The 13,771-nt window shown below is 25.2% G+C and overlaps 1 protein-coding gene across 1 annotated transcript in view; it reads left to right on the forward strand.

Moving 5' to 3' along the window:
* LOC111628011 (titin-like) overlaps positions 1 to 13,771 on the forward strand; it is a 235,651-nt gene that overhangs the window by 65,817 nt on the left and 156,063 nt on the right. Inside the window, 1 exon segment of the mRNA XM_023371728.1 lies at positions 8,710 to 9,111. Within this exon segment, the coding sequence (XP_023227496.1) occupies positions 8,710 to 9,111 (402 nt within the window).

Here is a 13,771-nt window from a genome sequence, read left to right on the forward strand (position 1 = left end):
TATAAATGATAAATAGCATTATCAAACTGAAATCTATTTATAATGATTTTAGTGTGGGAATAAACATATTCTATTAATCTATTTTATACTTTTTGCTTAGTGCTTTTTTTTTTATTTAAAAAAGTGTCGTAAAAATTAATCATCATCAATCAACGAATATAAAATGGTGGTTAAAGTTTTAAAAACTAAGGAATTTATGAAATAAATGATTTGCAATTTTTATTTAATAAATTTAAAACAGTTACCAGAAAAGAAAGATTTGGTTAACTATGAGTGTAAGGTATCAGCATTCATAGGTAACCTGACATACATTGGATCTACTATATGTAAGGGATGGGAGAACAATATCCTAATTTATATTATACAATCTGGATCAGTTTTATTATATTTCTACAGCAGTAGGCTTTAAGGCATAACTATCTGGCTGACCGCAATGATGCTCATCACATATGGTCTGATTCACAATAGCATTGATGGGGGAACATTAGTAGATTGATGCTCTGACTTTGAACCTAAGCAGACATCATAGTTTATAATCTGGACACTTGTTTTAGTAGGCATGAATGTCTGTTCAACACTGTTGTATGGCTGAGTTATCACAGTTTTGCCAGAAATAGGGAAGAAAAAAGAAATATATAAATTAATAATAATAATAATAATAATAAAAAACAAGATGCAAAATTTTGATAAAAAGTTAAAGTTACCACATCATCGTTTGAATTAGATTGATGGTATAAGGCAATATGCCAAATGGTTGCTTTCCAGGATGACTTTCTATGGGAGATTGGCCCCTATTTAGGTGTTATGCATATGAAGAAAGCCTGGAAAATGCTAAATGACCAGTCTGTTGGTGAGGCACAAACCCCGTGCCAGTGTTTAGTGGTTTCATCCACTCAGCCACTGGTAGACTCCTTCATCAATTGGTTCAACAACTAGAAATTTTTAGATTCTGTATTATTTTGGGACAATATTTATTAAAATTTAATTTATCGTTTATTAAAATAAACAATTTCAGTTTGATAATGTTCTGTTTATTAATTTATACAGTTTATTTAAATTATTCCTTCACTTTTTTTAGTGATAGAATAGTGTGTTAATTTTCATATAAAAAACAAAATATAAAATATTTGGTATTTGAATTAAAATAATCATTCTGGTGAAGTTCAACAATTAAAAAAAAAGACATAAAAGTCATTTATATTGAATAAATTGGTGATCAGTATGAATCATTTTCTCAAAATACTGCTTACTTTGAAAACACAAAATCAATATCTTATTGAATGAAGTGAAGAACTTGAAGACCATGAATGAAAAGGAAAGATTTGCAGGACTTAATGAAGAAATATCCAAAATGTTTCAAGAATATTCAAGACAGACTCTACCTTAAACTTGAATATTGTCCTCCTCCTTAAAGTACTTGCCCGTCTTCTCATTGAAAGCTCTAGAAGAAGATAAAGAATTAAATAGTTATCATATATTAAGGGAAGAATCTCTATATTTGAAAGACTACTATACTATAGAAATATATTTATAATTATTCTACTATAGAAAATTTAGAGAGAGACATTACCATTCTCTTATCATTTTAACTTTTACTGAATAGTTAAAGCAGATTAGAAAATAAGATTTATTGAATTTAAAATTAAAATTTAATTTATGAATTTTAGTGAGAAATTTTTGCTACAAATTATTCCTAAAATAATATGCAAAAGTAATGGAATTGTATTGAAAAAAAAAAAAGAAAAAAATTTTATGAAGTCTAATTTTCTAATCAAGTATATCTTAGAGTAGACAAGTTTTCTAATATTTACTCTCATATTGAATTTCATATAATTCTGTGTCCAGATAATTCAAAATATTTTGTATAGATGAATATAACTGATTGAGTTAATAGATATTCTTATTAATTTTCAAAGATAAATGTCTGTAAATGAAAAGAATGGAAATCATTGAGAGAGACTCTCATTTAGAAATGGACCAAGAATGGTGGAACAAGAGAAGTAAACAATTATGCATTGGCAAATGTATACTTTAAATTACAACTGATTTTAATACATAAGAAAACAGAGCTATAGATTTGATATATGGTAATATAGATGAGTCTGAAAATTACAGAAGTTGGAGACTGTAACATGAAATTATTTGTTGTCTGCTATTGACATCTGCAGTACAAAGTGAAGAATTGGTGGATGTACTGTACCTATAACAGAAAGTTACACCATACAAGATTGAAGAAAGTATGAATAAATAATCTTATGACAATTAGATGATACTAGAAGATGAAGGACAGATATAAAATAATTATCAGTTTATGTTTCAGACCCGACCATTCAAACAGCATGATATTGGTTATGACAATACTCTATTTAAATTTGCATTTCGAAAGACTCTTTTCAGAAGCACATCAACTATAGTTACATTAATTTAGACGAACTTAAAATTTTCCAATTTTATAAGTGTTATGATTGAACTATTTAAAAATATACATGAGCTGATATTATCACATAATAAATATCATATATATCATAAAAAAAACTTGGAAGATCTAACAAGATAAATTACTTAAAAATGATATGAGAGAGGCAACATATCACGAAAATCTTTCAAATTTGGCACCTTATCTTAAAGTTGTATACTATGGAATGCCACATGACTCTGACATTTGATTTCAAGATATGTACCAGCTGAAGATGGGCTGTAAAATAGTCTAAAATATTTTTTTCATCTATTAAAAAGTTTTTGGTTGCCTTAATTTATCCGTACTTTTAGAGAAGAAATGCCTCCAAATTTACATAATGTTGATATTATTTTTACGTGTTACAAATTTAAAAATGATCTAGCCATATTTTACTTTACGAAAAAATATTCGAATTATCATCACAAGTTGTATATACAATTCAGGTTGATAAATATTTGAAAAATGATTCCACATGATTCGATTCAATTATTTGGAATTAATTCTATTAACTCATTTATATTAAAATACATTACACGAAGAAAGGTGTTTATCTTATATGCAGCTTAATATGATAGGTAGAAGCTATAGTAGATCCAGAAATCTTTACAGGGGTGCAGAAAGGAAACAGTATGCCTTACAAAATTTTTTACTACCTGTGGTACCCAGCTTCACTTGGGGGACCCCCTTACACTCCCAGAAGGGGAGTGTAAGGACTGCACACCCCCTAAATCTGCCCACTGAGTAGAAGCAATTTGTTTATTTGCATTGTTAATATTTGGAAGATTGAATCTGTTATATTGTTATATTATTTATTATAGTGAGCAATGTAAAATTAAAATAGAATAATCCAGGAGTCATTTAATTTTGGTGGAAAATTAATTTTATATAAGCCATAGTTAGAGCTTTTTATCTGTACAGAAAGCTTGGACTGTTCTTCAAATTTTTAACTTGGTAATATATTGCTTTACTTAACAAACATATAGAAGACTGTAAGGGAACATACTTTTTTTATTTGTTGAATGTTTACACTTTAAAAATGATACCATTTTTATTTAATCAAAATATTCTAATTTGTATTTTAGTTATTATACTTTATATAATTATTTACTTTAATATTATCTGGGCCATCCATAAAAATTATAGTCAAATGGCAGCATGGAGTTTCAAGGTTGCTGGAGTTGACAAGAATCTATTGTCCAGTTTATAATCAAACTCTGGTCAGAAGCTCACTTGGTACAATGTCGCAGTGGCATGAAATGTAAAAGTTGAACATTGCTCAACTATGGAGCTGCGTTGCTACATCAGAAGTGTAAATATGTACTTCAGTGTTGAGTTGAGGACAGCAAATATAATAGAACTCTACCAACTCCACTTTCACAACACCATGTTGCCACTGGACTGTAAACCGATTCATAATTTTCCTGACAAATTTTGATTCCGTAACAAAGGATCCAGTATGAGCTCACACTGTAGGTCCTGAAATCATAAATCCCCGATGCATGTCCCTCTTCTAGATTATCAAACAATGACAAATATTATTAAAAATTTTTACATTGTTCACTTTATTTTATAAAAGTGCATATAAGATATTTGCCTTAAAGAATTAAAATGCTGTTTTATATTTTGTAATTTGTTTTTACCGTATTACATACAAATAACCAATTTTCAATAATAAAAAAACCCAATTATTATTATTATTTTGATTTCTTTTATGTTAAATGAAGTTTTTTTAAGTTTTACTTATGTTTTTTTTTTTTTTTAAGTTTTGTTTTTAGTTTTTTTATAACACAGCTAAACTTCCAATTTTTACAAGACTCCATTTACTTGGAATAACAAACTTACACAAGATTGGATTGTAACAAGTAAGGTGTTTTAATAGAGTCAAAAGATATAAAAAATGCTGTTCTTCAAGTAACAAGCTGCACTTTCAAATATCGCTGTAGGAAGATACTATCTGTAATGAAACACACTTGTGTAAAACAGTGGTTTTCAAAGTTATACTATCTGTGGACTATGTAAACTGAATTACCAATAAATTGTGGACCACTTACGTCTCTGCATCCACTTTTTAACATGTAAAATCATCTCAGATAGAATATTTTGACAAATTTCTATCAGTAATCTAACATAAACTACAGATAGGATGATGAATAAAAGTATTCTTCTCTCTTCATAAACAGCATAGAATTAAATTTTATAAAAATGAATAGAGCTCACAGACCACACTTTGAGAACCACTGATATGGAGATTGAATGTAATAAATCTGTAATCCAAAATTACAATAAAAATAATGCTTAATTCATTAAAATATAATGTAAAAAATATTCATTTATATCTTTTGACTTCATTAAAGCATCTTTTTTGTTACAATTTGTATTTTAGTGGAATATTAAGAGATTGACTTTTGCTCATAAAATTGGAAAATTAAATAATTTTTAAATTCAAATGTTTATCAACCAATTTCTTTTTTTACTTCTACCAAAACATAAATACATATAAAATGATAAATTCAACATAAAAATATACAGTTTCATATTATGAATAGTAATAAAAACATATCCAAAATCAAAACATTCAGAATTTAAAATACTTTGAATGAAATTCTACTTGCATTTTGTTTCCTCCTAAATTATTTTTTTTAGGCTAATATTTTATTAACTTACTGAATTTATTAATTTCAGATTATTTAAAATTTATTAATATTTTAAGATTACTATATATTAATTTTTTGTATGAAAATTGCATGTATTTTTTATAATATGATCTTTATTTTTATCATATTAATTAAGATTTTTAAACTTATTCTCATCATTTATTAAGTTAAAGAAATTAACTATAAATAAATTTATTGTTATTTACTTGAACTTTTATATATTCAAGTAAATAATAATGTTAAATTTGTTAACTTTCTCGACATAAATTTATTTATCCTAGTAAAAATATTAATGGATATTGTTTCGGAAGTGGATTTCAGATAGTTTAACCGAATTACATGCAACAATATCGCTTGTTATCAACTGACGTGTCTAAATGATATGAAACAATATCACATGATACTAGGGTAACAGTGAAACTGGATAATTTTAAAATCAAACACATTACAAACCATAAAACTCAAGCAAAACTGTTTAATTACTAAAGTTTTTGACCTCATTGCTAAATTTGATACAGCCTAACCTTTGGACAAGATTGAAAATGTTAGTAATTAAACAAAGTTTTGCTGGAGTTTTATGGTTTGTTGTATGTGGACTTGATACTACTTAAACAATGACAATCGATAGGCATCGTTCTCACTGCTTATTTGATATTAATGATGCCAACTGGTCAAATAATAATGCCAGATTCATTGGATCATAACTTAGCTAATTATATACATATAAAGTAATTTGGACTAATGGATGCCAATTTACAATAATTTATATCTTTTGCAATTACTTACCATTGGGAATAATATCAAATGATATTTTTATTAGATATATAAAATTATTTCTGAATTTGATTATGATGAAATTTGTTTTTTTTAAATATATTTAAAATAACAATTTTCTAATTAAAATAACAAGATTAATTTTATTTTATGACTAACATTATTTATCTAATAATTTTGCTTGAAATTTAAAATTTTTATTCTTTCTTTCAGGTTCTTAACAAACATTTTTGTGATTATATATTATTGTTTATTATAGTACTATGTTAGTTTTAATATAGTACTATAATATTATATATTGTTAGAATAAAATCACTCTGTTAAATGATTTAACTATAATTAAATAACATAGTTAAATCATTATATTGTGATAGGATTTGTTCTAATGTATAAAATAAAAACATAAAACAGCAAGTTTGTAATAAGATTTAAATGAACAAAATTTAAGGTATAAAATATATATGTGCCTATCAAGTGGATAAGAGCATAATTTATGAGAATATTTAGTTATGCTTACAAAAAAGATTTGAATGATTTCAAGTATTAGATGCTAATCATCAGAAAGAACAGTTCAAAAATAGTAAACAGTCAATTAGGAAACAAAGTATTCAAATTTGTTGCTTTGGAGACAATAGTTATGCATTGCTTAATGACAAGGATATGTTTCAAGAAATACATTGTTAAGTGAACATTGTATAGTGTGCCTTATATTGTAACACAACAATAAGTATTTATGTATGTAAATATATCGAAACATAGACTAGATACAGTCGGCTATAAATTGTTCAGCTCCATTATAAACTTATAGGACCTCCGTCACATTTCATCATTAAGCACAATGTCATTAAGCAGCATATACCTATAAATTAAAGGAACAGATTTGAGTATGTTTTGTTTCCTAAATAACTATATTCTATTTTCAAATAACCATTCCTGATTTTAAGTATCTAATAAGTTTTGATTTATAAATATAAATATTTGACTTAAATGTTGTAAATGTAGTAGTAAAAATACATTTTTATCTAAAACTGGTATTAATTAAAATGTAACAAAGAGAGAATATATAAGTTTTTTCTAACTTCCCTTCAATAAAATTGAAAATTTATTTAAATTGAATTAAAAAATGATAAGCAGCTAAATTTTTAATGCGATTTTTAATATTTTTAAAGCTACAGCAAAGATTTATAGTGGTTTTAAAAGTATTTAGGACAGGAAACCTTTACTATTTTTCTTACTATCCTATTTATATCATTCAACTAATTGAAATCTTGTAAACAACTTTAGAAGTGACCTTACATTTTGCCAAATTTGTAAAGAATGCAAGATTGCAAAATTTTATTTTGTATTATATTTCCTTGATGCTAATTTAAAACATTGAAATTATTACATAATACCCCAGCTGTATTGGTGTAAAAATACAGTATATACGGTACAAGCATTAAAAATGCTTTATAAAAATAATAATTTATTGTTCTGTTGAGCAATGTAGAACAAATCCTTACAGTAAATATTATAACATGGAAAAGATGTTGATCTATAAAGTTTCTTTGAATGTATGTTATTGCACATCCTTATAGTGATTAGGATTAATCCTTATAATTCTATAAATATATAAGTATCAAATCGTGAAGGTTCACTTCTAAGACCTTCTAACGTCATTCATTTGACCAAACTACAGTTGCAAGTATACAATTAAAGATAAATGGAATAATTATATTTCCATGTTATAATCAACATTACAGAGTGAATTTTTCTAGATAAAAAAAATATGTAAATAGCAAATAACCTGAAATCCATCGGTTGTTAGATATGGAAAGAGTAACTTATTATTTATTGATTAAAACCAATAATTATTATTGGTTTTAAAATGATAACATTTTGAGTAAATTTAAAATTTATTTCATTTATTTTTCATCTATAATTATAATATCTTACAGTATTTTTAAGTTTTCAGATTGAAATGTTGAATTATTAATAGTTGGATTTCAGGTATTTGGGTTCTAATTCTTCCCTTAACATAAAAACATATAAACTTAATATTTTTTTCAATTGATTATTAAATTCATTATTTAGAATGTTATTCATTAAATACTATTCATAATTTGAAAGTTTTGAGATAAGAATTTGGAGAAAATTTTAGAAAAATATTTTAAATACACAAGGAACATAAACAATTGCCAAAAACAACTTTCATAGCAGCAACAGAAAACAAGAAAATGGCAATAATAAAGCTAGTAATTTATTTTAAAAGCTGAATTTTTTCATTTAATGGTATAAACATTTTCAAATAAAAAAAATATATAATTTCATAAAATGGATATTCGTACACAAAAAGAATAAAATAACACCAGAGGAGGATTTGAATATTCACATAATTATAATCCTTCAACTATATAAAGTCAACAAACAATTCTTAAGAAAATGTGTCACAGCTTCTGATGGTGGACACTTTACATCTTATAAAAACAGAAGGACTGTAGTTTACTTTTTTATAATTATATATATTTTTTATATATTTTCTCTTTGCTTAAAAATTTGTATATTCTATAATAATTTTTTTTTAAATTCTATCAAACATCAATATTTTTTTATTAGAAATTTATCTAATTTTACTTTTATAATTTTAACTTTACTTTCAAACTATATAATAGTTATAGCTCTAATGAGTAATCTAATCAAATCAATACTAATGCATCATCTCATAATTATATATATCAGCAACTAACATTCTGCTAAAGTATAACATATTTTTTTTTTTTTTAATCATTCAATTTTCGATATATATCAGCAGCTTATTAAAATTCGGCTAATATTTCTATGCAGGAAAACCGACAGACGGTCAGAAAGTTCCTGCACGAGAGGGAACTCAAGAAAAGGTCCCAAAGCCTAAAGACGTGAAACCAAGTAAGCCGAGTGAAAAAAAGCCACCAACAGAAGCAGTGACACCACCGCGATTTGTTAAAGAACTAAAGCCCATAGTGTCCAAACCTGGTACAAAAGTTACTTTTGAATGCCAAGCAGAAGGAAATCCGGAACCAAAATTAATGTGGTATTATAAAAATTCACCCATTCAATCGTCAAAAGATTTCCGTATTACTCACAAAAAAGACGGAGTGTCAACTTTGGAGATCAAAAAAGCTTTACCCGGTGATGCTGGAGTCTATAAATGCAAAGCAACTAATCGAATTGGTTCAGCAGTTACAGAATCAACTCTGACAATAAGAGGTATAAATTACATTGAATTCTTTTTTTTTTACTTCTTTATATTATATAAATTTTTTCTTTAAAACAAATAATTTAAAACATCTCATAAATAGTATAACATATTTTATTATAAAACTTGCTTAGAAACAAAAAAACAACATATATAAGCAAATTTGTAACTGAAAGACTCACTCAAAAGTCATTATAACTAAATGACATATAGAAAGATTATTATTTCAACTCTTACAGACTTATAAACAATTATAAGTTTACAGAAGCAAAAATACTAATTTAAGAGCATTATGAATGAGAAATGTTTAATTGAAAAAAAAAAATATTGGCAGTTACTGAGTCAGATTTATACACAAACTAAACAAGCTACAATTTAGGATCTCACATTATTACTATTTAGTGGAGGAGGAAAGGCTTCTGATATGTTACAGCTTAAGTTTCAATCTGGCTCTGCATATACTAAAGACAATCAGAATCTATAGATTTTTCATAAAATTTAAAAATTAGAGCAATGAATTCTTAAATTTTGAATATATATACTTTTATAGCTATCTTTTATACATAAAAAATTTAGCATCATGCATAGTAAGACTTCTATACTTCATTTATGAATTTTTATTGAAAAAATATACAAATTTACATAATATTTTAAATACATGTGTGAATGTTTCTTAAATTACAAATTATTGAATGAAATTTTCAATAATTTGTAATTTAACTTGACCAAATATAAATTCTATCCATTTACATTTAGCCTACAGTATGTAATAGAGAATTAACAATAAAATAACAAAGAATTTGCACAATCACAATATTTCAAGTTAATCTTAAAATCATGATCAGTATTTTGTCAAGTTTGTTTATATTTTAACTTGCTACAAATTCCACTATGTAAGATAACAATAATAGATATTGAAATTTGATACAAATGCTGCTTTAACTATTAAGCAAACAATTACACCATAAACAGTAATGTTTTATTAAAACAATTAAACATATTTACATATATCTGATAGACTCATCAGAATATAGAACAGTTCAAAATAGAATGTGGAAACAATCTTTAAAGCAAATACAAATATTTTTTTCTAACAACATTGCTGTTTATGGAGTGATTGTCTGTTTAATAATAGATATTGTATGTGATATGCTCAGAATATATGGCAAGGATAACAATTTGATTCAATAATTCAGTTTGTCTCAATACAATAATGCACACAAACAATCTTGATCATGGAATTGGCTACATAAAAGAACACCAACTTCCTGGTTCTGTCATATTTTATAAGATTTTTATGTTAGTATTTTATATACAAAATATCAATATTCATTTTAAATAACTGCCATATTTCATATTTTTCTAAGAAATTAGAATATTTCAAAGAAAAATTATAAAAATGAAAAGATACAAATAATAATGCAGCTGCTTCTTTGATAATTAAACATAAAACTGCTTTATTATATTACAATTTACTAAAATTATACAAATATGTTTAGAACTATATCAGGATAATTCTCAAATAAATAAATAAAATTATCAACATATTTAAATGAAACCAGAGCTTAATCAATCAACTTTGTAGATGAGTAGAGCGATCTATATATTTTGAAACCTGAAGTGAAAAACTAAAAACAAACCTCTCCCCTTTTGAGAATTTTGATGATAAAACTCTTGTTTAATTTGTATATTTATTTATATATAATTTATTTATAATTTATATATGAATACAGTTACAGACATTTATTTTATTTAGTAAAATACTAAATCTTTATGCCTAATATTGAAATTGAGTTAATGGGCCCCATTAAAATGTGAGGCCTTCATGACAGTTGCTTTGCCCTTTCATCCACTTCACAGTAGATCTGTAATACTACCAATTTTTTTTTAACTTAAAATTGATGGTTTCATAAGCAAAACCGGAACTGATAGGATATCAGATCTGAATTCCGTTCTCCAAGAAGTCAGTTTTTATAGTTAATTATAAAAGTGAGATATTATAGGATTATTTTAGTTTAATATCATAAATGTGTTTAAATGAAATAAAGAATTTAATCATCATTAAGGATCTTATCATATGACAAATAAGCAAAAACTTTGAAGAGCCAAATAGATTAATATGTGAATAACTAACTTTCATATAACTTAAAAGTAAGATTTTTCCGTGGAAAGCATTATTAAAAACTGTAGAAATCAAATTATATCAATTGATATAATTTCTCATTATTTGGTCATTTGAATTTCTTAATAAATTGAATATAAACAAGAAAAACTTTTATTCAATTTCTTTTCTATATCAAGAAGAATATACAATTAAAACTTTAGGCATCAACCTTTTACACGAGCTGCTGTTTAGTTGAAATATGCAAAATTATTAAAAATATCTTTCAGTATGGAAATTGTATGAAAAATTAAAATAGGCAGTCCAGAAAAGATGTTTCAAGTTAAGAATTTTTTAAATTGTATTTGGAAAATATATAAATTATAAATAATAACAAAAAGTGTCATTATAAATATTTTTACATTGATGGTCGAGGCAGTTAAGTTTACCTCTCTTGTAAACTTTGGATCAAATCCTGATAAATAACTCCATAGAAATTTTTTAAGGGTGATCTAGCCCAGAAATGTTAGATCCTGTCCCTCACACCTTGTTGCTTCCATTCTGGGTCTGGCAGAACTTATAATAGATATAGTAAAAAGGCTTTGTCACTGCCCATAAGGCAAAAAAGCAAAAAAATAAAAATATATTTCATCTGAAAAGAGAAATATCCAACACGTAGTTGAATTAAACATCACTAGTAATTTATTTTCAAATATAAAACATTTTAAAATTGATTTTAATCAGAGAAATGAAAATTATAGTGATTTTTTTGGGATAAATTTCCAATCAAATTACAGTTAGCATTTGTATACAGATCTTAAAAAACATCAAATGTTTTTAAATAAATTTCTATCTAATTTGTTATTTGTATATATCCTTTGATTGTAAAAATATATCAAAAAACTTATAATACAATTAAAAAAAGAATATTCTCTTACGCATTAAACTAAAGTGAATGTATTTTAATTGATCTGAACAGTTATTCTTTTCTATAAAAATTACTGTAACTAAATTATGGAATTAAAACTAGAACTATTTTAATTCTGAAACAACAGTATGTTTCTTAAAGCTCTTCAGATGTAAATATATGATAGTTCAAATTTCTTCTTTTAGAGTAAAAATTATTTGTACGTTATAGAAAATTCAAACTTTTCTGAAAGATTTTGCTCTAAAAAAATAAAGCAGCTTGATTTCAATAAAATAACAGTTTAGAATTCTTTACACAATATTAAAATTAAGTATTTTATATTATATTTGTTTTTGGTTAGATTTATGATCAAATTCATAATTTCTTTTCTCCGTGTGAAGCAATACAGAGTGCCAAATATTACTTTCATAGACACGCAACATCATATTTCCTGTTTACCAAATACTTTTGAATCTACTAGTAGACTAGGATTTATTTTAAACTATTATTTTTAACCCTCTTAGAATGGAATGTTACTGAAGTTCTGCCAACAAGGTCATGCATTAATAAAATTTGGCAAAGCTGAACTTATGTTAATCTGAATTAATGCCAATTTCTCTAAAAATAATCCAATTAAGTCAAAAGAACATTTTTCATTTCAACAAATCGTAATTATTAACTATATTTTTACTTAAGAGTTTTATAATAAACTTAAATATAATTTCAAACATGTTAATAAAAATTTATATTAAATAAATAAATAATTAATTTAAATTAAAAAAATTGAATATATGTTTTTTAATTTGCAATTTTTCATAGTATCATATTGTAAATTACTATTTGAAACAAACCAAAAACTGCTTTGTCCATTATCATGGAATAAGGCCATAAAATAACATGAAACAAGCCTGAAATAAGTTGACAAAAGTACATACTCTTTATACATATTTTTAGTGTTAATTATACTGTTTATTCAATTAAAATGTTGCTTTTATAATTTGAAAACTATGCTCATAACATCATTAATTTTGCTTATATTTAATCCTTAAGCAACTGTGAATACTTACAGGTTACAAGGAAAATAACTAATCACATGAGTAAAATGCTTAATGCTCATATGCACAAATATTATTTTGTAAATTTAAATTTCATTCATTTTATTTCCACATACTACAGTAAGACAAAAGATAAGAAATTTCTTAAAACTCACAACATTCTGAATCCATTCTATAACTGAAGGCAATATACAATCAGTTATACCGTAGAGTCAGATATAACTTGGAGGCAATGAACAAATTTTAGATTACATTGCATTTTCAATTACTGGATGAATCATTTGCAACACACAAGTATTAATCTTAATTTTTGAATCCAACAATCTTTAATTCAAGTTTGACAAACTTTGAATCTAATAATAGATCTGCTTCAGATCTAGAGAGCTTAATATTCTAATTCTGGAATGTACTGTACATGTGAAAATTTAGGAATATATAATTTTGAATATTTTGATACAATACATTCCAGAATTATAATATTAAGCTCTCTAGATCTGAAGTAGAACTATTATTAGATTCAAAGTTTGTCAAATTTGAATTAAAGATTGATGGATTTAAAAATTAAGGTTAATACTTGTATAGGTTGTACTTTTTTTGAGATTTTAATT

Source organism: Centruroides sculpturatus, unplaced genomic scaffold (genome assembly GCF_000671375.1).
Source record: "Centruroides sculpturatus isolate CEXI.00-Female unplaced genomic scaffold, Cexi_2.0 scaffold545, whole genome shotgun sequence".
In the NCBI taxonomy this organism is placed as follows: Eukaryota; Metazoa; Arthropoda; class Arachnida; order Scorpiones; family Buthidae; genus Centruroides; species Centruroides sculpturatus.